We start from the raw sequence: 25,537 nt of genomic DNA on the forward strand, positions 1-25,537 counted from the left end.
TTACTCATACGTGTCGTAGTTAACATACTGAAACAGCTGAGAGCACTCGCTGCAGAAGCCCGCGAGCGCCGGGGACAGGTTGACGACTTTGCCCGAGTCATAGCGGGCGTTGTACACGCACGGGCCGTAGACGTGGCGGCGGTACTTTTGGCAGGAATAGGCCATCTTCTGCAGCTCGCTGTGGCCGCAGTTGGCGTAGGTGGCGCGCTCCCAGTGGCACATTTTGGCGGTGGTGGTGTTGGTGATGATGGTGAGGTGTAAGTGGGTGGTGATAGTCTTGATGGTGTTGACGGTGGTGATGGCGATGTTGTTGTGGTGTTGGGGTTTGGCGGTGGTGTTGCTGAGGATATGCTAAGGTGTAAGAGGTGTTGTCGATGTTATACTGATATATCAGTCGAGTAGATGTGTCGAGGTAGTGAAGAGTGGTAGTCAGATGGTGTAAGACTCAGGAGAACATCTCTGTCCGAGAAACGAGGAGTCCGTTATATACAAGTATCCCACAGAGACTGGATGCCTTCTGACTCAGGAGTCAACAGCCAGGCCGTGGTGTGCGCCGTGGGGAGCCTTGACCGGCCGAAAGAACGAACCAACGGGGCAGTACTGAGGACGGATGACCACCTAGGTCTGTTGATAGCAACAGCCGCAAGGAGAGTGAAAAGAAAAGAGACCGGTGTTGAGCCGGCAGGTGACTTGGTATGTCGCAGCAAACTGGCCGACTTTCGAGGCCCCCCTTCCCCGGGTGCGTGACCGTCTAAGTGATGAGCCGCAGGCGCGCCTCCCTAGCCCGGCCGACGAAGAGGTCAACCCAGACTGGACAGTTTGAAGCTACCCTCAGGGGGGGGGGCAGAGAGGAAAGACATGAACAACGGGAAAGGGGGGCGGGAATGGCCGGGCGACCCCGGTCCAGCCGCGAGCGAGCTAGGATGAACAAGCGCGGCAGTGGCACTGTACGACCTTGCGTAGTACCTCCATGATATTCCCAAGTGCCAACCAGACCAACGGGAGAATAGGGCTGGGCACGGCACATATGCGCGAGTGACGACGAGTTGGTTTGTGTCATTGTGAGAGGGCAAGCTTGTTTCACGGGAAATAGGGAACGCAGTCCACACCCCCCCCTTTCCTACTATCTTTGCCTCTCTCCTGCGCCGGGAAGATGGGGGCGGTGTCCGGGTCTGGGTCCGTTGGGTCGAGCGTGCAAGGAAGCTTCGAAGGGGGTCCATGCTTTTTGGTGTCTTAGACCAAAAAGCTGGTCAATGTTCTACGTGAACCACCAAGTGCGGGTCCTGGGTAGGGGGAAGAAATGGTAAGGGGGTAAGGGGGTAAGGGGCTCGGCCACTAAGGGGGGAAATCCGAAAGCTCTCAACTTCAGTAATTACCAACAGGTCACAATGGCCTGCGCTGCCGGTTGACGGCCTGGAGAATGGGTTAGTACTACGGGCAGTGCCCCTGTGTTGGGCAAACCGTGAGGTGGACGGGCGCAATGGGCAAATGCACAGCAGCGTTGTGGGTTCAAGGGTTGTGGGTTGTGCGTGTAAGTTAAGCGCCGGCCGAAAGAGTTGGGCCTTGCAGCAGCATTCGGCTGGCACCGCCTGATTGGCACGCGACAACCAACAGACCCCCAAAATGCGAAATGGCCCCCTTAGTGTCTTCTTCCCTGCGACTTTTGAATTTTTTGTTCTGGAAGACTACCTTTTCGGGGAGGACACAGAAGACACAGAGGAGTTCAGCCACAGCCAACACAGTGCAAAAGCGCTGGAAAAGTTGAAAGCCCAGTAATATCCATCACCGCTCAATGCTTGCCCATGACCTGCCCATTGCCCATTGGGAGGCCCAGTTATATTTCGGTCAGGTCACCATGGTGACCTCATACCCCCTCGAGACCATTGTTCTCCTCCTCTGGTTTGTCTGTAGCCCTATTTTGCCGGGCAGTGGACCGTTCGTGACCCCCCCGAGTTCCCCCTATCGGCCGCTGTCGCCTTGGCCCCCCTGAGGCACCCAATGGATTGTAGTTCTGGCTATGCCTCGTCGAGATGCCTTGATACTGCCATTGGCCAATAATGCGCTGCGATCTGTTGATTTACAGCTGCCCGCGGCCGGGTCGACGCAGGGGGATCGTAGATCGTCCCATCATTCCCTCAGCCCTATGAGCATGTGATTGAGACGAGATGCGTGTCGTGCGGAGCTATCATCTCGTCATTCATCGGAAGCTGTCGGTGCTATCGTCGGGGGTTTTCAATTTTTCATGAATCGACACACCTTTCAGTGTACCCTTGGGATCCTCAAAAGAAGCAATGAAAAATGTTGTCTCACCCACTTGGATCGCCAACGGAAATCAGACCGAGATGCAAAAAATCAACGGTTTTCCAAGCCACCTACGGATACACCACAAACATCATCCGAGTCTCCCATCCATCTCCATGATCGGATGACCCGATGTAGGGCGCGTTCGATGACTCCCACCGCGTTCCAACCTATTTCCCTGCTTCTGGTTCTGTGTGGCCTTTGCTGCTGCAGTGCTGCTGCAGTGCTGCTGCGGATGCTGTTGTCGCTGCTCAAAAATCAGTCGCAGGACTCGCAGCCAACACCGTCCAACCCTCACCGGCTTCCTCGCCCTGGCACTGTGATACCTGTTGGTTGTTCTTTTGCATCTTTAGATCGCTAGCCTCGGGCTGTGTCCGGCAGCCGTCCTCAGTGCCACCCCCAATCGCACATTCGCTCGCCCTCTTCCGGAAGGGGGGCCCGCTCGTTGGCTCAGATCCGGGGCGAGGGAAAAGGGGGAGGGCCGGAAGTACCGGGGAACCGGCCAAAATGCAGCTTTTTTTCGCGGCGTTGGCGACTCAACTCCAAGAAATGCTGGGAGGCACGAGAGAGCCGGGCTGGCAGCCGGGCCGCCTTTTTGGGCCGCATCATACGGCCCCACGCCCGGAGCGGCGTGTTTCGGCCAATCGAAGGCGTGGCTGTGCAGCTTGGTTTCTTGACTCTTTCGGTGCCGGGCAGGGTTGTCGTGGGGAAAAGCGAGCGACATGATAGATCATATTACGGGCCTCCAAAACCCAAGAACCAACAACCTCACATTAATTGATTCATGAACAAAAATTTCAGAAATTATGCAACCCGAATACACACCAATGCCCCCTTAGCTGAACCCGTTGGAACGGTTTTTGCTGGGGCGGATGCTGCAACCGAGCGATGAATGCTCAATGGGGTGCATCGGCTGTGACTTGCACGCCCCGGATTGGTCGATTAACCGCCAGACTCTCAACCCACAGGGCCACAGCACCCCCGATGCACCGCAAACCACCGTGGCTTGTGACGAGCTGCAGAACAATCTGGCTCAGCTCGGCGACGGGAGCAGGGTTTTTGGATGTTGATGCCCGTTATGGGAGGCGGTATGGCCGTATTCGTTCGTCCAGTTGGTCGGTCGTCAGTTGGGTTCATCAATTGGGGGTTGAAAAGCTCAGACTCTCACAGGCCGAGACTCGGAATCTGCCTCTGATCATAATTACTTCTCGCCATCGCGGATGGTTGGTAGCAGAACGAAACATCAATCATCAAGGCAACCTGTCAGATGCTTGCTCGCGGCTGCCGAGTCTCGAACCCCCTAGTAGCCTGTCGCCTGCTCCGGGCGTCCTCTCCAATAACCTTGATTGAGTTGATATCCTCACTCGGCAAAATTCGAAAAGCACACGACCCCATCCCAAACTCGTCCAACCCCTCGCATCCCGTCTCATCTCCCCCTTTTCCCAACCGCTAACAACCCAATCACGGCTGCTCCGTGGGTGATGGATAGATGTTCTGCATGTCGTGCCGTCTGTTGCCCGGTCCACATCGGCTAACAACCAGGCGCTGGATGTCTTGATGATCTCCGCGGTCCGCTGTGTGAGTGATAACAACCGCGGAACACTTGACTATCTCGCCGATCTGTCGGCCTTGCAGGCGGCCGTCTCAGGCTCTCAGCCGCGAGTCAGGGATAATAGAACTAGAGACAGGCAGAGTCAAGGTCAGAGACAGCAAGATACACAGTGCACAGCAACAACACCATCCATAACAACAACGGCAATTATCACCCGACTGGGAATCCCAGACCAGCGGCCGCGTCTAGGGCACATGACATCAATGACAACAGCAAACCGGCCGACGGAGATCGTGTCTCGCAGAACCCTGCAACGGATGTAAACAAGGCGCAGGATCCCCGAGTGTCGTGCATGAAGCACCGTGTAGAAAAGACCAGAAAACCCTTGACCACATACTGCCCTGAATACCCACCATCATCGCCATCTGCCGTTAACGCTTTTTTTCTTTGGCTTTTTTTTGGGAAGTGTTTCAAGACATTTGTCCCTTGCCCGGGGCAATCTCAAACCAACGACAACAACTCCAAGACACCTTAGCCGCGGCAAGTTCCTTTCTTGGCCGCTTGGTGCGATGTCAATGTCCAGCATAAAAACCCTCTCAAAAAGAAACTGAGAAACACACCGCCGCGCTACGCGAACAAGATCCGACGACAAAAGCAGGCATCAATACGTTAGGTTAGGCCCAAGGAGGTCCAACCGTCCAAGAATTGGCCCAGAGGAAAGGCCCCCCTCCCCCCCTTTCCACCAAAAAGAGCTCACAGGAAAGAAAAAACGCCCAGCCGGTCAGCCCAGACCGGGTCCGGTATCCGAGCAAAGCAAACAAATTCATCCAAGTACCTGACCAGACCTAACCAGACCTAACCCACCCCACCCCGGTCAAACAACAACCACACCGTAATTACCACAGTAAGGTTTTACAGCACACTGACCACAGGAACCCGGCAATTTATTTCTTGCCCGGGCCGCGAACTGGCAGACCGGTATTCAACTTTAGCACCACAAACAACGCCAATTACTACGCTAGTTAATTAACTTCATGATTTCCAAACCGTTGTGTTGGTGGGGCGGTGTTTTGAGCAACATGGGTACGGTACACTCATGGTCACGAAGATAGACTTGGATGGGTTGCATGAGGCCGTTCGAGGTGATGCCGAGCAGGAGGGGGGGACGTTGGAGAGCGGCCGGGAGAATAGCCTTGATGCCGACGTTGGTCGGTGTTGTCAAGAGTTTTGGCGGGTTATCTGCTCGCTTGGGAAACTCGTGCTAATTATCACAGATAGACATGGCTGTGTTGAGACTAGAGGTGGCGGGATGCTGTTGCGTTAAGATTGATGATTTGAAGGCTCGAGGTTCATGTGCAAACAAAGAGGATGGTATAATATGTCATTGGCCGAGGAGAGTAAATAAAGTCGGTGGTTGCTTAAATTCCTCCTAAAAACAACAGCGTTTTGATAACGACGACGTCCAAGATACCACTACCAGTAACCTCTGTTTCGCCTGCATCGCCGACATTTGCCTGCACGTATTATGTGGACGCCATTAACAGTCCCATTCTCTCGTCATCCCATCAATCCTCGCTTGCTTGACCAAACCGTCGTAATGGGCTATCTCACCAATGCTTCAATTAACCAAAATTCATAGTTATTGAAAAGTATTCCGACTAAAAGAGGAAGGCATATCATCCTCAAAACCCCACAGCGGATCCAACCAACAAAAGTCAGCGGGGCTGCTGGCGCAACGGTAGCGCGTTCGACTCCAGCTACTGTTAGCAATCGAAAGGTTATCCGTTCAAATCGGGTGCGGCTCAAAGACTTCTATTTTTCCCTCTGTCTGTGTCTGTTTCGGAAGGTCCTCCTCCGCAATTACTCCATCTTTTTGGGGATATTCTCCACTGTGCTGTCACCGGAGCAGAGCCAAACTCCACTCCTTGCGGCCTCGCTTGCCTAAGCGGGATTGACACAGCTGCTCCTCTTGAGTCTTGACTCTGCTAATTGTTCCATGAAGCTATATCCATTTCAAGTGAATGCGCCCACTTTGCGGTTGATCACACTCGACAATACTCTAGCTTCATGAATTCACAACTAGCCACCCGTCTTAGCCCTTCACTATTGTCCTATGATAGATAAACTCAATTCCAAGTTAATAAGACTAAATATTACTCACTGTCTATATCTATCTCAATCTCAATCTCAATCTCAATCCCCATCCATCCTTTTGTTGCTCAAATACCCCAGCACCGATCCTACCAAATGCAATCTGGCCTAGTATGCTCACCCGATAATCTGAGACCGTAACGTCTAATGCCCTAACCTAGAGTAAAAATGTCGAAAAATAAACCCCAAAACAAACACACTCCTGACCCTGTGCCCGTACCGTTACCCGATGACCTCAAGGTGATACATTACCTCCGCAAAACCCCATCCTAAAACCCATTCTGTCGTACCGTCATACCGTCATTACCATACTTCATTATCACATTACCTCCCCTCTCCAAACTCAGCACCGATTTTAGTCCCAACACCATCTCCTCTCCACCCTTGTTGCCTTTAACAAACTTGAATAAATACCCCCCTCACCCTTTCTCTCTCCAGGACTAACTACTCCTCAAATATCAACTCTCACACACCAGCCATCCTCAACGTCCCCCCAGCCCTTCCCTTCCGGCCTAGCATCCCCTCGCGAAACTTCCGTCCATCCATTCCTTCTAGCGCAGGGTACACTCTCGGTCGGGGTAGAGCGCCTGTCTCAGCCTCCACGGCCCCGCCGTCCTTCGCAAAGTTGTGCATCTCGCGCAGGAGATGAGAAATGTTAGTATTATGAGTATTAGGATTATTTCCAGCGTCGTTGAGCCCACCCGCATCATCAGCGTCGACGGTGATGGGATGGTCCGTCTCGGGCTCTTTGGAAGCAGTATCTGCGTTGCTGCTGTTTATCTCCCGCCGAGTATGGTATCCCCGCTGACCATAACCTTGTCGGAGGAACGCCGTGGCTGAGGCGAGTCCGTGATAGATACAGCCTAGTCCGACAGCCCACATCCGTCGGATATGTGCCTCGGGTGAGGCACGGTGGTAGTGCGGGCTGCGGGTCCGTAGTTGTAGGATGCGGACCGGTTTGGTTAATGGTTTGATACCGGGTACTGACGATGAAGCTGTCGACGACGATGACGGCGTCTGCTGTTTGGTGCTGATATTTGTGGTGTTCCTGCCCGTCATCTGCGCGCGCTCTAGCAAATCCACAAAGTGGAACGGCTCAATAGCATAACCCGATGCCAAGCGCAGTTTCAGCGCCAGGCCCATGGTCATGGCATGTTCGCCAGCATTGCCGGTGGTGATGAAGCCACTCTGAGCAGGCGTTTCCGTTGCTCCATCCCTTCCACTTCCACTCCCACCATCGAGAGAAAACAATCGGTTCAGCCACGAGTTGACAATGCGCGAGCACCGGCCTTCCGGCACGAACTCGACCATGCCGTTGCGGACCTTGGGCTTCGATGCCCATCGCAGCCGGACCATCGTCTCTTCCTTTTCCTCCTTTTCCTCCACGTCGCGTTCCTCGTCCCTGTCAATCTCCCCCTCTCGTTCTCGCTGATCTCGCTCCGAAGACAGGGCAAACCCAGTGGCAAAGTCCTTACAGTACTCCGTCACTGAAGCCGCGCAGAAGTTGTCGGCGTCGACAAAGCCAATGTATTTTCGACCGGGGCAAAAGGCCGCCGCCAGAGCGATGCCGAGGATCATTCCCTCGCCTTTTCCGTCGCGGATTGTCTCGGGGGTGGGTGTATCACCGGATACCGCTTTGTCCTTGCTTTTCTTGTTCTCTTTGTCCTTGTCATCAGCGACCTCACACAGGTCAGCCATACCCGCCGCTCGCAACGCGGCCGCGGCAATTGGGTCCTTCTGATGAACCGTCATGACCGGACGTCCAGGTGACGCGAACGCCAGAGCCATAGCTGCTTGCTGTGCGTACTCGTCGTCGTCATCCTCTCCACGCTCTCCATCATCATCACCCCCATCAAGCTTCCCTTGAGCAGACAGGGATAGAGACAGCGAGGACACCGTTCTCTGACAGTTCGACACCAAAATGACGGCACATCCCACCGGGATAGCCGCCAGCACGCCGCGGATAACCGACAATTTCTCGTCTTTGCAGGGCACCACAATGACCATCTTGCACAACACAGCGTCCAAGACGGGCCAGGGGAAGTACGCCGCGCTGTTGTTGCTGGTGCTGGAAGTGCTGAGATCGTCCCGTGAGGAGGAGCTAGATTCGCCCCCTCTCGTGGCCCCCTTTCCCCCTGCTACTCCGACGGCTGGTGCTGCTGATCCAATACCGCGACCACCAGTGCTACCGGTGGAGCTGGCACTGGTGGTACTACTCTCAGATGCTAGACTGCCATTGCTCGCACCGGGAAACGAACCAGCGTCAGGGTCAAGCACCGTTGCTTCGGCGAACACTTGCAGCGGGCCGAAACGGAGGCTGGCGGTGGGCCGGGTCACACGCATGCTAGCAGCAGTAGTTGTGGACGTGCTGAGGAGGCTGCTGGTGCTGCTTCTGCCGCTAGGAATGGTGCAGGTAATACGGGTGGCGTATTTCCAGGGTTGCGTTTGAGGTTCGGTGTCGGTGTCACCCGTAGCAGTGTTGGTCGTGAAGGTTTTCGTGTTGGTGTTAGTAATGGGAGTGTCCACGTTGGTGGTCGAGGAGAAGGGCATGACAGCAAGAGCAAGAGGCGAGGGAGATGAAGGAGCCGAGGGAGGCGTGACTTGAAGAGGGACGCCAGGAGGAGAAGGAGCAGAAGCGAGAGAAGGTGCGGCCGGGATGTGAAAGAACGACGGGGACGGCTCGGGCCATGGCGGCAGAGCGGTATGCAGCCGCGGGCTGAGGATCGCGACAGACATCTTGTGTTATGCTGGCGGTGGAGATAGACGGAGAGGTGGAGGTGGTCGTAGTGGAGGGGATGTGGGATAGGGAGACGAACGAGTGTGTAGATAGCGATCGTGACGGGGACGGTGAGGCCGACAAGGTCGAGAACAAGGCAGTCGAGGACAACGACGGGGTCGAGAACGACGACGACGATGACGATCCGGATCGACTGGCTTGTATCTGGTATTCTGAAAAGAGCGGTAATCGAGAGGAGGCTGAGGAGGAGGATGATGATGATGACGACAACAATAACAACGACAACACCCACGACAACGACAACGACGACGGCGACAACCAACAACCGTGTCCCCCGAGCGCCATGTTTGTTTTGCCTGCTGCTGCTCCTCCCCCTTTCCCCTTGCACCAGGACGTGACACAAGGGGAGTACAAAACGGCTCGAGGCACAACGCCAGGGACGGGGAAGAGGAAGAGAGGGTGAGAAAATAATTAGTAAAAAAGGAAACAGATGCGTGTCGAGCGGTGAAAATGTCGAGAAATTATCCTGTCATGGGGTAAAGAAGAAACGAACGAGCGACGAAGAACCCCCCTGCGCGAACATGTGTGCGCGCGTGTGTGTGCGAGAGTGCGTCGGCGTTGAAGTCGTACAACATGAGGCCGGCCGGTAGCTAACCCCCGGCAGCCAGCCACACACCACTTCCACTTGCACTTGCACTTGCACAGTTGCACTCACACCTTGACAAGGAGACAGGGAGTGAAAAAGGGTGTGGTGTGGTGTGGTGTGTATCAAATGTCGTCCATCGTCCACACCCCCGAGCCTCTCGGGTTCTCCCCACCTTATTCCCCCATGTTCACCTTGAGGGTGTGTCTAATATGAGATTGGGCCCTGACTCGTGGAAGAAACGTGGACCACAGTAAACTCCCCTCTCCGCAAGCCTACAACGGAAACGTGGAATTAATACAACGCAAAATGTGCGGTTTGGATTTCGCAATTCGCATTTCGCATCTCCCCGGGAAACGGGACGGGAATGCTGAAACGACGAAACGACCGGAAAGCCCGCGATTGGAGTTTTGCTTGGAAAGGAGGGCATCACAAAAAAGTGCACAAAAATGTGTACAAACGGCTGTGGGATCGAGTCCGGGCAGGCATCTTCGGGAGCAACAGAGCGCGGGTGTTACGTGGAATTGGGCGTTAATCAGTCTGTTTTCGTTGCGCGCTCGTGAGACCGGGCGTTCGAGGTCCGAGGTTCGAGATATTCGACCGTTCGAGATGCGGCTGTGGCTGTTACTGTGTGCGCTGTGTAGTCAGGTGCCAGGGTCATCTTCTACCGCGGGCTGGTCGAGATCGGAGGCGACCGAGATGCCTGGGACCAACGGGCGCGCATGGCAATTCCGGGGTCCCGCAGCTGACCCTCGGGCGACGGACGATGGGGCTGCAGACAAAGGACGGGCGCGGGCAGCCGAGAGGGTCGAGTATACCGGAGCCGGAGCTATCTGCGATGGTCTTTCACGAGGGGAGCACGAGTTTCGTCGGGTGCTCGGAAGAGAAAAGTGGGAGAAGACAATGGAACAAAGAAAGGGAAAAATCTCGAAACAAGATCTAACACTGACCCAAAGTGAAACCATCTCGCCGGTCTCGTCCGCTCAGGGCCCAAGCACCAAGATCGACAGACCTGCAGCCGTAGGGCTGGCCGGGTGGTCATGTTGGCGTGTTGGTGTTGGGTGCCTGATCCCATCTCGCCCGGCATTCTACTTATTAATTTGTTTGTTTTTGCCACAATAAGATTTCATCAGAAGAAAACGGGTGAGCAAAGGCGTGACCGTGGATAGATGCAGCGTGGCACAGTGGCAGATCCAGGCAAGCCAGGCTCGCCAGATGGGAAGCCCGAAAACGATCGCGTCCGGCCGTCACTCGTTCGCGTGGGTTCCGTCGGGTCGCTAGATGACGAATAATAAAACCTCCTTGGGCATCGAGCGGGTGGTATGGTGGTGGTGGTGGTGGTGGTGGAGAAGTGGGGAGATGGGCTTTTTGGGCGGGCAAAAGTTGTGGGAATGGTTATCCCCTCACCCCGCGTGAGAATAATAATAAGAAGGGAGGAACGACCGACACAGTGGAGTGGACATCTCGCTGTGTCTCACTGCAGCTCCCGGCAGCTCCTTCCGCCGTCCGCGTTCTTCCGGGTAATCACGACTTGCATCGTCCTGCGTTGGCGAACAGAGGACCGCGCACCTGGAGCTCGGTATCTGCACCGTTTCTCCCCGGCAAGTGCGACCACAACAACAAAGTCCGCCCACAGCAGAAGCCGTGGGCCGATGAGACAGTGGATTTTGGCTTCTCGCTTCTGGCTCGATTTCCCCATTCCTCTTGGCGAGAACGTCTGGTGGATCCATTGGACGGACAAGGGACATTAGTGCCACAGCCACACAGCTCATCTTATCGTCTCCTCCAAGCTCTCGTCCCATCGTCCATTGCTGAAAGTCTGGGAAAGTCGCTCATTGGGGAAACTTAAACGCTCAAAGGATCCAAATACCTGGAGCCGAGCGGGATCCCTGCGAGCCCGACGCCCAATGTGATGAACCATTGCGGCTTTTGACAAGTGAGCCTCCCGGATTTATTGAAGGCCTCCAGTGCTGTTTGGCGGCTGATAGTGGGGGTAAAACGAAAGGCCTCAAATTCACAGCAAAAGCCCCGCTGACCCCTCCAAGCCCTCCACTTCAACTCCATCCCCCTCATTCTCCTCCACCTCACTCTCCACTTCCACTCCCTCCCTAAACTTATTCGACCATCGCTAACGTTAATTCGAACATCATCACATCGGCCGCAGCATCTGCTGCACTCCCACGAAACAGGCAAGTCGCCTTCCCGCATCGGGGCGTTGGGGACTCCAGCCGACGTCTAGGCGCCACGATCGTCCAGGGATGGCCCCGTCTCGGGGTTCAATGTTGGTTCCTGAAAGTCTGACGATAAATCGATGAACGGCCCAAGTAGGTAAAACTGGGCGAATCAGGCGGGGACAGAGGGACCGTCTGACGAAAGATTAAAAGATGAAAAGAGGGTCGACATGCACGAGAAAGAGATCTCGGCATTTCCCCCGAGATCCTTCTCGTCGAGTCACGGAGGATCGCTCAGGATGCCTTTCAGGGCCTGGTCTGGAGCACGACACTGATCACAAATGCACGCAGAAGTGGCACGACCTAATCTGCTGGATCCCAGAGACCCAGCGGGTTTCCAGGTGCCTCATCTCGGGGTTAGGGTTAACGATTTGACTTTCACGAGTTCCTCAGTTCCCCCAAATCTCGAGAACCCTTTCTCAAGAACACCCCTGCTGTGGCTGGATCGAGAGGTTGCGTGGCATGCCAGATCCTCGGGCGGTTGCCAAGTCGGCCCCGGAAGGACGAGGGCGCCCAATGGCAGCGCACAACGAGCAGCCACAGTGGGCGGACGGAGGAACTCGAGAGCCTCTTGCAGATTGGGCCGCTGAGCGGGACGCCAGGCGGGACGCTGGCGGAAGAGAAATAACGCCGCTGATTGGCCAGCGCCCCAACACAGCCCCGGGCAGAGAGCCTGGAATCACCCGACACGGGGCAAACTGGGGCCGAGTGGTCCGAGTGCTGTCGACTCGGGTCAGTTGTTGCAGAACGCCACACCACCAAGAGGGGAGCATCACGGATGGACTTTTGCGCGGTGGCTTGAAATTTTGTGCGGTGATGGGGGAGAGTTGGGCCGTACGCGTCACAGAAATTGTGGCCGTACGCGTCATGAGAATGGTATGAGTCGTCGACTCTTCGCTGTTGAGGAGGATAAAAGGAGGGGGGAAGAGCGGGCAGAGTCGAAGTTAGAAGTCACCATCACCAGCATCACATCACATCACATCAAGAACATCCCAAGAGCCTAGACTCATCTGAACACGATCACGTTTTGTATCTTCTCTGAATATCACCAAACCGTTCCAAGACCACCACCTCAACCAAGTCACCACCATCAACACCACCAGTATCATCATGGCCAAAACAATCCTCTTCCTCGGTGCCACAGGCGGCGTCGGTCTCTCCGCTCTCCGCCGTGCCCTCTCCGCCGGACACACCTGCATCGCCCTCTGCCGCACCCCATCCAACCTAACCTCCCAGCTCCCAGCCGATCTCGTCCCTTCTGAGTCCACTACCAACAATACCAGCACCAACACCAACAACAACACCAACCTCCACATCATCACCGGCAACGCCCACGACCCGGCCGCCGTCACCCGCTGCTTTTCTACTGTCCCCTCCCCCATCGACACCATCGTATTCTCCCTCGGTGCCTATCCCACCCTCCGCGGCATGTCCGATCCACACGTCTGCGAAAAGGGCATGGGCGTGCTGCTGGATGTGTTGCGTGCTCAGCGTGCCCAGCGAGATAATAGCGTCAATAATACAACCCAGAAGGAGGACCAAACAAGCAATTATCAACCCCCTCACCTAATCGCCATCAGCACAACAGGTATATCCTCGCTGGGCCGGGATATCCCGCTGCTGGTGGTGCCGCTGTACAAGGTTGGGCTGCATACGGCGCATGAGGATAAGAGGGGTATGGAGCGGTTGGTTATCGCTGCTGGTACTTCTTCGCTCTCTTCTCATCACTCGTCCAAGGGAGGGCAGAGAGAAGGAGAAGGAAAAGGAGAAGGCCTGGTGCGGTTTACGTTGATCCGGGGGAGTTTGTACACCAGCGGTCCTGAGACGGAGGGGTTGGTGAGGGTGGGCGTGGAGGATGTGGGCAAGGGGGTGGTGGAGAAGAGGGAGCTTGGGTATACGATTAGCCGGGAGGATGTGGGGAAGTGGGTGTGGGAGGAGTGTATCAAGGTTGAGGGGGGGCAGTGGGTTGGGAAGGCTGTGGGGGTTACTTATTAGGTTGGTTTTGGGGAGTTGTGTTTTGATTGTATGATAAGAGGGTTATGGGAGGGATGAGAAAGATGACTGACGAGGCTGGGTTTCCTTTGTATAACTAGAGTTGGGGAAGGTTGATAGAGGTTGATAGAGGGCGATAGAGGTTGATAGATTCCTTAGACACTCATTACTGCTCGACTAATTCCATAATAGTTCCAATTTCGATCCCATGATTACACCTTACATTGAGCCCCAATCAAGGCCACAACCCACTCTCCCCCTCTGCCCCCCGAAACACCTTGATACTCGCTCCCTTTTCCGTCCTCGACTCCAACACCAAACTCACCCTCACCCTCCTCCCGTCTTCCTCATCGCTTACTGCCATGACCTTCTCCCGGATCATCCGCAACAAGATCACCAGCTGCCTAAGCGCTTTCTCGTTTTCGGATTCAAACCGGTGCATGAGGTGTGTCATGTCCTGTGGGCCGGGATGTGGGCCTGTATCCGGTGAAGATACCGAACAAGGGGAAGATGGCGATGAAGGCGGTGAGACTGCAGCTGACGAGGGCGAAGTGGATAATGTAGACGAGGAAGAAGGAGAAACGGTATTACGCCGTCCGTAGGACGACCAACTCTTCGGAGGCGAAGAAGACGGCGACCGCAGATGAGGCGGTGTGTACCGTCCCGGTTTCGGCGGTGAGGAACCAAACGAAGAAGTCCCAAAAGAAGAAGCAGAAGCAGACGCAAAAGAAGAGTTGCTAACCCGTCGTCCAGATGATTGTGAAACCAAAGACGACGGCGAAAACACACCGTCATCGTGTGCCGCGCTGTACAGCTGCGATCGACAGGCGAAATACAGTTGTTCCTCGGCTGTGGATCGCTGCGACGTGCGGCCGTTGTGGGTTTTGATTTCCACTAGGCACTTGGCCGTCGGCAGGGCGCTTCCGTGGGTTCTGGAGAGAGAAGAACGGGGAGCAGGACCGGGACCGGGAATGTGGTGGACGGTGATGGTTGAACTGGGGCGGGTCACCCTATGTGAAGGGGTGGAAATGGGTGTAAAGGGCGGAGCATCGCCCGGGTCGTCGAGGGTCAGGGCCGTAAAGGACGGGAGACGCTGGCGCTGGCGGGAGGGTGCAGTTATGCCCTTTTTGTGCGGCACGGGAAGCGGTTCGGTTCGGGTGCGGGTACGGGTACGGGTACGGGTGCGGGTGACGGTGTGTTTTAGAACATCGGGTTCAGGGGTAACCGGTTCAGGGGTAACCGAAAGAATCTCGTCGGTTTGTTTTGCGGTCTGTTGTTGATGGTCACACTCGCAGAAATACGCATCCACCTCGCTCTGCACCACCATCTGCAAGCCGCCCAGGTTGTACGAACACACACGATGGTGGCTGGCGCTCTCGCGGATCACATCGTCCACATCGTCCGTGTATCGGCAGGTGGCCCGCTCGAAGCCAACGCCGCGACCAAAGCTTACCAGCAGATCCGGGTCGTCGTTCCAGCGTGACAGCAGCAGCGTGGTGCCACGAACCTCGGCCTCGAAGCGGTCGGCAGCCCAGGCGGTGTTGCACACGTAGTGAAACAGCCGGCGCAGGTTGTTGGCGTTGCTGATAATGTCGGCCGTCTTGAGCATGTTCTCGCCGCTGGGCATCATCGGATTGTTCGAGAGGGATGACTTGGACAGGTCATGGACGGCCCGCGGCATGGCCTCGACGGCGCGCAGCAGGGGCTCGAAGTGGTGGGTGTACTGCGGGTAGCGCGTGCGCAGCGCAGGGTTGTCGCAGTCTCTGGGGATCCAGAGGGGACTAATAACGGGGTTGAGTCGGGGGGGAAGTCCTAATCATGTTAGTATGACAACAGTAGAAGTACAACAAGAAAGCAGTAATAATTAGTAATAAAACAAAAGAAAATAATGAAAGGCGAGTGGTGAAGCTGAGAAAGTAAACAAGTCAAAGTAAACACACCCGGCACAGCGATAACCCCATCCGCAACCTTGTTGAAACTCGCCAGCTCCCGCACCCGCGTGATACCTACCCGTCCATCACCTTGTCCTCCCTCATGTCCCCCCTTAGTTCCCCAGGCCAACATGGCTTGCAGGTCCATCTCCTCGAGCACCTCCAGGCCGCTTTCCATCTCGGCCACCCGCTCGGCCCGCTTCCGGTACATCTCGTCAACGTGCGCTTGGGGGTGGTAATGCCAGCAGTTTTCGGTGAACAGGAACTGGCACCTGAGGCCGTGGTGACATTCTTCCAGCGACATGGTGTTGAGATTCGTCGTATAGCGATTCCCAAGTTTCTATGCGGAGGAAAAGGGGGAAGCCGGTGGAAGAACCCAGGAACTCCATCTTATTATACACAACCCAGCAGAGCCAGAGCCTTGCGGAGGGCAAGGCTCGCGTTTGCACACTCCTAACCCAAACGAAACGAAAATGCAGATTCCACGCCCCACACCAGATCAACTAACCAACTATCTAATCAACTGACCCAAGCCAGCTAACCAAGTCATCCAGAGAGACAGACCAAACGGCCTCAGACAAACCAACCCCCCAAGCCGTGACATGACACCACTGCCTCCAACCAACCACTCAACGCAATACACCAACCAGCAACGCTTCCCACCCTCCCCATTCCCCCTCTTTCTCCAACTCTCCAACCATCTAGCTCCCCAGCTACCCAACGGCGGACCGCCCACGGCAACCAATGCAGCGGCCCGCAGGTAGGGCGAGCAAGGTGCCAACACATCAGTGCGAAGACCAATAAGGCGTGTTTTAACCTGTGAAGGATGCTTCTAGACTCGTGAGGACTGACTGGTGTGCTTTACGCTATTCGTGCTGGGGGGTTTTACTACGGTCGCCCCCCGTTTTGAGAATGCAGATCGGAGTGGGGGTGTGAGAGGGAGCGTTGGAGGCGTACAACGGAATGGCATGGCGGCCGATGACTCGCGGTGGGCCTCACTTGATGGAGAGGGTTCTGCTGTCGTTTCTCTGGTTTTGACTTTTCACATTTTGTTTCTTGGGTTTCTTTCTTTTTTTTTCTCCCTTGCCGTCAAGGGTTAACAAACGGTACCCCGTCTGGAAAGTTGTATTTCTGGAAGTAATTCAAATGGAAGACTGCGCAAACGGAAACCCGGGAATCTAGGCAGAAGCCGCCGTTGATTTGCCATGATGCATCGTCTTATTCGGTTGGGCAGCGGTTGGCCGCAGTAGAGGCCGAGGCCAACTGCCAGTGCCAGTCAGCTGCCAGCCACTCAACCGCGACTAATCACCAACTGAGGTTGAACCAACTGAGGCCGACAAGGCTGATTCACCCGCTTGTATGCCTTGGACATGGTAAGCCTCAGTGGACCAGATCCAATCATCTCTGAAGGTCATATCAAACGGACGAAGTCGACTGCCTCCGATTGTGAACTTGCGGCCGGAGAAAGCTTTGGAAGACGACCCAACCGAGTCAATCGGATCAAGCTCGTCGAAGTTAGCAATCTTAGTTTGTGCCAAAGACCCATAAGTTCCCTGAGTTTTATGAATACAAGGCCTAACTCACAGTAGAACAGTTGTATCACTATTAGGAACAACGCTCCTTACTCAGTATCCAGCCTGTAGTTCCCCCATGTATGGTTACAGTTAAGGCAGGGATATCACCCTCTTCGTTGGAAAAGACCTTGATTAGGCCTGAAGTATGTAGTATGAATCTCTGGTCGACTCATTGCAGCGACGAGAATACCTGCAACCTTAACATCCGGCTCGAAACCTTCACCTTGGTCGACATTCTTTTACAACCGCTTTGGCTTTGAACTTGCTAAATTTCCCCCAAAAGCAGCAATATACCATTACCCCAGAGCTACCATTGTCTCGACCAGCTGTAGCGCCCTTGTATCATCCTCGGCATGCTCATACCCACCGAAATCCCTTTCGCCACTTCCGTTTTCTTTCCTCCCGCGTCAAACAACCTGGCAAACTGCACATCGAACTCAATCAACTCCCTTGCCGTGCGACTAATTACTAAGGCGATTAGTCTACTGTGGTTGAAGTAAGGAGGTACGTAGAAACGAAAGAAACCGTGGGCAAGTAGCGTCAAGCAAAACTAGTGAACCGAAGAATGCATGCCTGACAACTACACAAGCAGAGTCCCAGTCTGTCCCAGAATATACCTTTTAGATCTCGACATCAAGCTCGAACGTCCTCTCTCAAGCCTACTCGCTCCTACCCCGTTTCCCATCCTTGTTCAGCACTAATCTCTCTTCCCCAGCTCATCAAAGCCTCCACAGCAGTGACTAGCACGTCACACCCACCCACTGCCGACATCAACCCTATTCCAATTACCCAATCAACAATTCTCCGACTTTCGCATCAACCCCCCTCCCGCGCTCAGACAATGCAATTCGGAGAAAAAGAAATAAAATCTCCGCATTCGGCTCGCACTACTAACGCCGGAAAATAAAACCCCTCGAATAAACACCCTCGGAGCGAGCCGACAGGCCGTGTTTCTGTAGTAATCTGTACACTTGTGATATTTCCGTGTTTCCGGATGTGGAAGCAAAGTCTGGGCATGGGGTTACAGGGTGATTAGCCAGATTGCCGGGTTGGAGTGGGCTCCAAATTGGGTGGAAATGTAAGTCGTGGTTAACACTGTCATTTAGGCACGGGGGTTGTAATTAATATTGGGGTGCGCCAAGAGGTGTTAATGAGATTCTTGATACAACATCGTGATATTCGCTATACTACGAAGGTTTTACTGAAGTTGATCTGACGGTATGGTTTGTTCAGGCATTGAAAAGGACGGGACACGCCCATCACAGGGAGAAGTTATCCTACAACCCCCAAACCCAACCAACACACCACTATTCCCATTCTCTCTCCCCTCAAACCTCCCCCCCAACCGCCCAACATGCGTACCTCAACCCTCCTCCCCCTTCTCCCAGCCACGGCCCACGCCTCCCTCCTCCCCCGGCAATCCCCCCCAACTCAAATCATCCCCCTCGCCTCAACCGAAAACCTCGCCGCCCGCTCCAATGGCCACCTCCTCGCAACCAACATGAACTCCCCCAACCTGTTTACCATCGACCCCATCGCCAAAACCTCTGGCACCGCCCTCCGTTTTCCGAACGGCGTCACAGGACTATCAGGGATCGGGGAATACGCGGTTGACAAGTTCGCTGTTATCGCTAGTGGGAAGGCTGTTTATACCGTTGATTTCTCTTCCGAGGCACCTACCGCAACCTTACTAGCCACGCTATCAGAAGCGCAAAACCTAAATGGCCTAGCCGTATTGCACGAAACAGCAGTGTTAGTAGCCGACGCCGGACAAGGTGTCGTCTACAGAGTGGACACGGAAACGGGGGAGTATAGCGTGGTGTTGCAGGACGAGGAGACAATGGCACCGGCGTCGAAGGCAATTCCGTTTGGGATTGATGGGATCAAGTATCGCGATGGAGTGGTGTGGTATACGAATATTTTTAAGAATAGTTTTCATCGGGTTTTGGTGGATGAGGGGACGGGGGAGGCGAGGGGGGGGTATGAGACGCTGTGGAGGGATTTGATGGGGGATGATTTGTGTTTTGGGCCGGAGGGGACGGATACAGAAGGGGGTGGAGGGAAGATTTATGTGGCGACGAATGGGGGGAATTCGTTGGTGGAGGTGGATGTGGCGGGTGTGCCCGTGGGAGGGGGGACGGTGGTGCCGGTGAAGGTGGGGAGTGTGACGGGGTCGACGTCGTGTGTGGTTGGGAGGGGGGAGGGAGATGGGAATGTGGTGTATGTTGGGGCTGGGCAGGGGGTGTATGCTGTGACTGTGGGTGTATAGGATGTATTCGCTGGAATACGAGGTTAGGGGTGATGACAACATGATGGCTAGTTAAAGCAAGAAATGGTTTCAACTCCTATTACTTCTTTCCTAGAACCATCCAGCACTCGGTTGAGATAGTTGGTACAGCACACCTAACTCGACGCACTTGCCTTGTTCCCAACAGCTTTCTCCCTCTCCTCCAAAGCCCCCGGCTCCGTAATATCCACCCCCAACCTCATAGCCTCCGCCACCTCCGCCGACGGCCCCGTAAACCACCTGTGTGCCCACACCACCCACGACCCAACAGCAAAGACACTCAAAATCCCCACCGCCACAGCCGTATAGTTAAAAGTCTGACTCGACACCGGATTCGTCGTCGGCAAGCAAAACACCACCGTAATAAACCCAATCCACAAACACGCCGCCAGCGCCACGGGGCGGGACAGCATACCCAGGTTGAACGGCCCCTTCATCGCGCTAAAGGACCGGTGGCAGAGCAGACCGATGGCCACGGGGATGCCGTAGCTGATGTACAGGCCGATGGTGGCGATCGAGGTGGCTGCTGCGAAGGCTACGCTGGAGCCGAGCGAGGGAAGGCCGAGGCAGAAGGAGAGGGTTGCGGAGAGCCAGACGGCGCGGATGGGGGAACGGAAGCGGGCGTCGACCATGTGGAAGTAGGGGTGCTGGTTGCTGTGTAAGTAGTCGCGATGTTGATGTGTGAAGGGGTAGGGTTAGGGTTGTATGTGTGTCATGATTCAGGGGTAGTTGGTTATAAGGGATATCAAGGGGCACTTACGATTCCACCGTCCCGCGCAAAGGCAAACATCATTCTGCTGTTGCTGGTCATGCTAAAGAGGCCGCAGTGCCAGACGCAGACTAAGAGTGTTGGTTAGCACACAACAACTGAGCACGCCAAGTGACGGTCAACAGAAAGGAGAAAAGGAGAAAAGGAGAACGAAAAGAGAGAAAATACCCAAAATCAAACAAAACAACCCCAACGCCCCATTCTCCCCCGCCACATCCACCAAAATCTGCAACACCGGCTGTCCGTACGCCGACCCCAGCGTGCGCTCAAAGTCCTGCACCGAAAACAGCAGCGCCATCAACACAAAAAACCCAAACAGCGCGCTAAACCCCACACTCGACACCACGCCGATCGGTGCGCTCCAGCTCGCGTTGCGCGTCTCCTCGCTTAGATGCGCTGACGCGTCGAATCCTGTTAGCGTGTACTGCGATAGTAGCGCGCCGCAGAGCGCTACGTAGGCTGGGCTTGCGCGGATGCTCCAGCCGTCGGCTAGGGGTTCCCCCGTATCCTCGGAGACTGCTGCTGTGCCGTCGTGGAAAGTGCCGAAGACGAAAGACGCCGGGCGGTGGGTGGGCGCCAGGGCTAGCACGGCGATACACAGCGCGGTGATCCCCGCGCTGTGGAGGAGGATGGAGAAGTTATTCAGGTGGCGGAGGATGCGCACACCGAACGTGTTAACCACAGCGTGGGAGACCAGCAACGCGGCATATATGCCGATGACGATGCGGGGCGTGGCTTCAAAGTCTGGGTGTTTGAGCGTGATAGCTGTGGGCAGGAGGTTGGCGAGGCCGAAGGTGATGCCGGTTGTTACGGCGACTTGGCCGAGGAGGTTGTACCACCCCGTCAGCCAGGCTGCGAAGGGGGACCAGCGGGGTGGTGCGAGCATGGCGGCCCAGAAGTAGGGGCCGCCGGAGGTTGGGATGGCCGAGACGATTTCGGCCATGGCGATTGCCACGAGGAGGGTGAAGAAGGAGACGAGGATCCAGCCGATCGACATGACTGGGTGTGTAAGTGAACTGACTAAACTATTCATGATCGAAAGACATACCGGCTGGCCCGCCTGTGTTGAGGCCATAGGAAAAGAGCGTGGTGATGCCCGTGATGACGCTCTGAGCACGTCTATCAGTCCAAGTAGTTCAAGTTGTCTTGGTGGTACAGTACATATTGTGAATAGTGGACAATGACTTACAATAATCGAAAAGGAAACCCCAAAGTTGTGCGCCAGCCCCCAGTCCCGCTTCAGCTCCTGCTTGTACCCAAACTGCGCTAGCCGGTCCTCGTCCCCTTCGTTGGCCCCATTGGTCTCGCCGCCGGTATTCGAATGCCGGCGCTCAATTGGCGGGTCCTCAACACTCATTGTAGCTAGTAAAGTATCGTCGACGGGCTGGATTTGTGAGTTTGAGTATCTGCCGTAATTGGGGTTTACCGAGGCAAATGATTGATTAATTACCCCTCCCCGAGCTGCTTCGGGGAATTGAGAACGAAACTCAGAAACCAATTGTCACAACAGATATCGCTGCAAGTTTGGAAGATTACATTGGCGAGTCAAGAGTCACCGCGTCGAAAATCTCAAAGTTGAGAAAAAGGAGAGGGGAAAGCATCACCTTCCTTATCAGCACATTGACTCTGAATCTCGGAGGTTGGTAACAACTTCCCGGTCTTATCTCGAATACCGTGGCAATCGTCTTGCCTCGGCGGGGTCCGATGGTGGCTTGAGGTCTGGCTGCATGTAACCTCGGGTTGGGGGTGGCTGAACTTGGCATATCGGCCCGGTTTGACCTCCGAGCTGTCGGGACGGCATGATAAGGTGATTCTGATGTGGTGATATGGCTCGTTGTTGTTTTTTATTTTTTCCTGTTTCTACTTTGTCAGTTTGCTTAGTTTTTGGGCCCCAGATTCTGTCAAGTTGGATGGACCTTGGAAGTGATACGGAACACGCCAAGCTTCAAGGACTGAGTTAAGGCCATCTCGATGACGCAGGTGGTCGTGTGACCATGATAACGACTCCGCAAAGAGAAAATAGGAGTTGTCCAATTGATTCTCATTCTCAGGGTACCATATTTGTGCTCGAGAGTAATATTGTAGGTGTTTTAGGATACAAAGCTAATCGCTCAATATTTTGAATAATAATTAGGCAGGGACTGGGTTTAAGGAGACTGTCACCCCACTTTCACTATGTCAATTCATCAATTGATTGCTTAGCTGGAACTATATCGAATTCTACAGCACCCGATCGGACAGCCTAGCCGTGGATCAGGTTTACTATGTGATGTGCGATTAGTCAAAGTGTGGGCTTACAGGCCAGCGTTATGTTAAACGTGGCATCTCTTTATCACAGTATTCGAGCTATAATCATAACCACACCCGGAGAAAGATAAATGGGGTAATAATACAACTGAGGAAACCCGAGACATGAGACTTGCTTCTCCAGTTATCGTCATCGACAATCACCGAATTATTTCGGTCGAGCAGCAATCCCCTGGACAGAAGCTCTTAGTGCCTTTCTATCAACCGTTCCGGGGCTACAACCCCGGCCGTCATAACACAGAACTATGATTTGGGCGAGGACAATCTCACGTTAACTACCGTTGTCAACATCCGCATTCCTACCCTGGCCTCGGCCGGTGTGCTGGTGTCTCAAGATTCCGTTAACCCTTGGCGTCACACACTAGTTAAGACATTTCCCGTCCATTGGTATCCAACCGGCAAGATCTTTTTCCCCGCTGGGTCATTTCGCGAAATCCAAGCCCATGTCACCGTTTCGCCGAGCGAGACTTGGACTGGAGCTGTTAAACCAACACCAAGAGCAAGCCCCACTCCCCGAAAACAGAAAACAGAATAATTGCCACATCCAGAAATCTTCGCCGAGCCCATTCTTCGTGATAGGAACCCGTGATCGCTTACCCCAACGGAGAGCCAACCTACACGAGTTAGTTACCTAGTTGGTGTGTGTACACCATGTCTGCACAAGGGGGAGAAAAAAACTTAATGCAGCCCGAGAGAGCGAGACAACAAACCCCCAGCCTTGCCTTGCCCAGCTGAATTGAACACCAAAAGGCGGGCGGGTCCGACGAGCTGACCGAAATCCCGGCCGGGGAACGTTTCTTCAACCTCGACCGACAGGGCCGGTCCGCACGCCACAAGGCACATGTGCGCCGCCGGCCGCACTTCCTCTCCGAGAAAAGTAACCATGCAAAAACCATGCAAAGCCTGCGTTGCTGACGAGACTTTTGCATTTTCGCTGACGACGTTGCTGACAAGACCATGCGAGCATCCTAGTGTAGGGCCATGCATGCCCGTGCGCGCGGACGCGACACGTTCGGTCGCGTTCCGTCTGCGCAGACCCCCCTCTCTCGCACACCTTCTCAAGTTCTCATCCACTGTGATATGCAAGATACACACCAAGAACCGTCAGTGCGTCTTCGGTGTGTTGGTTGATCGAAGTGGAGTGTGTGGAATCTCAAAAGTTCAAAAAGGGCTTTTCGCAGCACACCCCTGTTCGTTAATGGCCTGGCTCTGAGGCTGTGAGTGTGCACTTCACTGAGAGTGAATGACGATAACCCAAAACAAAACCGCATTGCCCGTTTCAACGCTGTTTTGAACTCTCTTGACAAGAAAACAACCCCGTTTCATTCCCCGCGTTTTGACTGTCTGAACACAGTTCCCGCCAAAGCATCGCCCACCTCCTCGGCTACCCCCGAAACCATCCAGCATCATTGCATCAGCACCAACACTTGAACCAGCGCTCGGGCCTTCACGATCAAACCTTCACCTTTCACAACCCCCCCCACCAAGCTCACTAAACCCATTAGCGTTAGCAACTCTTATGAGCAACGCCCCCGCTCTGAGCTAGCTTGCCAGGCAGGGGCAAAAGCGCGGACCAAGGAAATTGTGGAGAGGGCGCGAAAAGCTCCGGAAAGGGACTACCGAAATGATCACTGATCATCACTATCGACCGTAACAGGCAAGGACATGCGAGCAGGCTCGATAGCCTCTGAGGAACACTCACGTAAACCCGCCGGCTTGGAGGGTGAGGTCGTCAACAATGATTCATGAGGTTGCCTTGTGGCGTCTGTTTCTATGAACATTACTTGCAATAGTGTAGGCTGCATTCGCTAGTTCTAGTGTACATGTACACTAAATAGCGACTTCGAAACTCCCCCTTTACAGCCCTCATCTTCCACCCCAAGCCCAGGCACAACATCAACATCAACAACCCCCCCTCTCCCCATCCCTGGACCGATAACCTTCGATCATCCCCCCCATCCCCCTTCCAACACCAGCTTCTCCGCGGCATGTCTCACCCAGGCCATTGGGTTGGTTCGATCGCAATGATTCAGGTCCCAACAACCAACAACCAACAAACCAAACCAAACACGCAAAGCGCAGCGCGCATCCCAAGACAAACTAACTAAACCCAAAAGGGCGGCAAAAAACGTAAGGAATCGAAGAAACTTACATAGTAAGAAACGATCAGCAAGAAACCCAACTGCCGTGTCTGCGTCCACTGGAACAGAAATAACGTTAAACACAACCCCTCCCTTCTCCTCTAAGTTCAGAGATGATGATCCTGATGAACCAAAAAAAGAAGCACAGATTTGGGAGGACTCCACACTAACAACTCCACCCCTAACTTAACTCCACTAACTAGCGGACTCCACATCAAATTGATGGTGGTGGTGCCTTGAAATGTGGATACTTACCATGCACGGCAGGCGGCCTCTTGATCGACATCTGGTCGCCGACGAGAGACGTCAAGGCAGTAAGTGCCGAAGGCGATGAGGGGCGATATCACAAGGTACATACGATAACAATGTGCAGGAGAATAATGTAGCGATGAGAAGAACAGCTCAAGGCGACCCAAGCGGGCCGTTTCATAATATTGGGATATCTCCATCACGCAGCGCCAAATCCACGATCAAGACGCTGCAACGCCAGTATATACAAAATATATCCATCCGCAGTGTTAGCGAGATGGAAAACAATAAACAACGTAAATACTCCCGCAAACTCTGGAACCAAGGCAAAAAAGACAAAGGAAACAAGTCCAGTGAGGTCTGGTCGCGTTTTGCTCGTCCTGTATTCATCCTCCCCTTCCACAGCCATGCCATAAGCCTGCCTGCCTGCCAGTTCCTTTTCCATCCAATCCATCCCTTTCTTTCCTTTCGAAAACGCACGCTCCACGAAACGCCTGCTGTCAATCAGGTTTGCCCGCCCTGGCAAACAAGGAGAGATACCAACTCCTCATGGTCAGAAGGCGAATAAATAAAAAATGACTAAGAAAATAGTAGGTTGAGTGCACTCGCCTCCGTAAAATGAAAAGAAAAAGAAATTTAGAAACGCCAAAAGTATGGAACAGGAAAAACGGA

The 25,537-nt window shown here is 54.4% G+C and overlaps 6 protein-coding genes and 1 non-coding gene across 7 annotated transcripts; 3 read left to right on the plus strand and 4 right to left on the minus strand.

Moving 5' to 3' along the window:
* C8A04DRAFT_33170 (uncharacterized protein) lies at nucleotides 1-1,060 on the minus strand (the record flags this gene model as incomplete). The annotated part of the gene is made up of 2 exons (XM_062782351.1): nucleotides 1-351; nucleotides 1,001-1,060. The coding sequence occupies 2 exons, from the start codon at nucleotides 1,058-1,060 to the stop codon at nucleotides 1-3; spliced, it is 411 nt and encodes a 136-aa protein (XP_062632722.1).
* Nucleotides 1,061-5,574: 4,514 nt separating this feature from the next.
* Nucleotides 5,575-5,658, plus strand: C8A04DRAFT_t146. Its single transcript has one exon. It is a non-coding gene; the product is annotated as a tRNA-Trp (tRNA).
* An 811-nt stretch (nucleotides 5,659-6,469) lies between these two features.
* On the minus strand, nucleotides 6,470-8,554 carry C8A04DRAFT_15937 (uncharacterized protein; the record flags this gene model as incomplete). Its single annotated transcript, XM_062778669.1, has 6 exons — nucleotides 6,470-6,750; nucleotides 6,820-7,406; nucleotides 7,452-7,645; nucleotides 7,685-7,825; nucleotides 7,901-8,154; nucleotides 8,263-8,554. 6 exons carry the CDS (start codon nucleotides 8,552-8,554, stop codon nucleotides 6,470-6,472), a joined length of 1,749 nt encoding a protein of 582 aa, XP_062632723.1.
* Nucleotides 8,555-12,725: 4,171 nt separating this feature from the next.
* Nucleotides 12,726-13,610, plus strand: C8A04DRAFT_33173 (uncharacterized protein; the record flags this gene model as incomplete). The annotated part of the gene is made up of 1 exon (XM_062782352.1): nucleotides 12,726-13,610. The coding sequence occupies one exon, from the start codon at nucleotides 12,726-12,728 to the stop codon at nucleotides 13,608-13,610; it is 885 nt and encodes a 294-aa protein (XP_062632724.1).
* Nucleotides 13,611-13,842: 232 nt separating this feature from the next.
* On the minus strand, nucleotides 13,843-15,842 carry C8A04DRAFT_33174 (uncharacterized protein; the record flags this gene model as incomplete). The annotated part of the gene is made up of 2 exons (XM_062782353.1): nucleotides 13,843-15,419; nucleotides 15,548-15,842. 2 exons carry the CDS (start codon nucleotides 15,840-15,842, stop codon nucleotides 13,843-13,845), a joined length of 1,872 nt encoding a protein of 623 aa, XP_062632725.1.
* Nucleotides 15,843-18,466: 2,624 nt separating this feature from the next.
* Nucleotides 18,467-19,381, plus strand: C8A04DRAFT_33175 (uncharacterized protein; the record flags this gene model as incomplete). Its single annotated transcript, XM_062782354.1, has 1 exon — nucleotides 18,467-19,381. One exon carries the CDS (start codon nucleotides 18,467-18,469, stop codon nucleotides 19,379-19,381), a length of 915 nt encoding a protein of 304 aa, XP_062632726.1.
* A 134-nt stretch (nucleotides 19,382-19,515) lies between these two features.
* C8A04DRAFT_15940 (amino-acid permease BAT1) lies at nucleotides 19,516-21,525 on the minus strand (the record flags this gene model as incomplete). The annotated part of the gene is made up of 5 exons (XM_062778671.1): nucleotides 19,516-20,046; nucleotides 20,160-20,239; nucleotides 20,337-21,167; nucleotides 21,217-21,277; nucleotides 21,358-21,525. The coding sequence occupies 5 exons, from the start codon at nucleotides 21,523-21,525 to the stop codon at nucleotides 19,516-19,518; spliced, it is 1,671 nt and encodes a 556-aa protein (XP_062632727.1).
* Between the last annotated feature and the right edge of the window lie 4,012 nt (nucleotides 21,526-25,537).

The sequence above is a fragment of the Dichotomopilus funicola genome (assembly GCF_033296635.1).
Source record: "Dichotomopilus funicola strain CBS 141.50 unplaced genomic scaffold C8A04scaffold_115, whole genome shotgun sequence".
NCBI classification, from domain to species: domain Eukaryota; kingdom Fungi; phylum Ascomycota; class Sordariomycetes; order Sordariales; family Chaetomiaceae; genus Dichotomopilus; species Dichotomopilus funicola.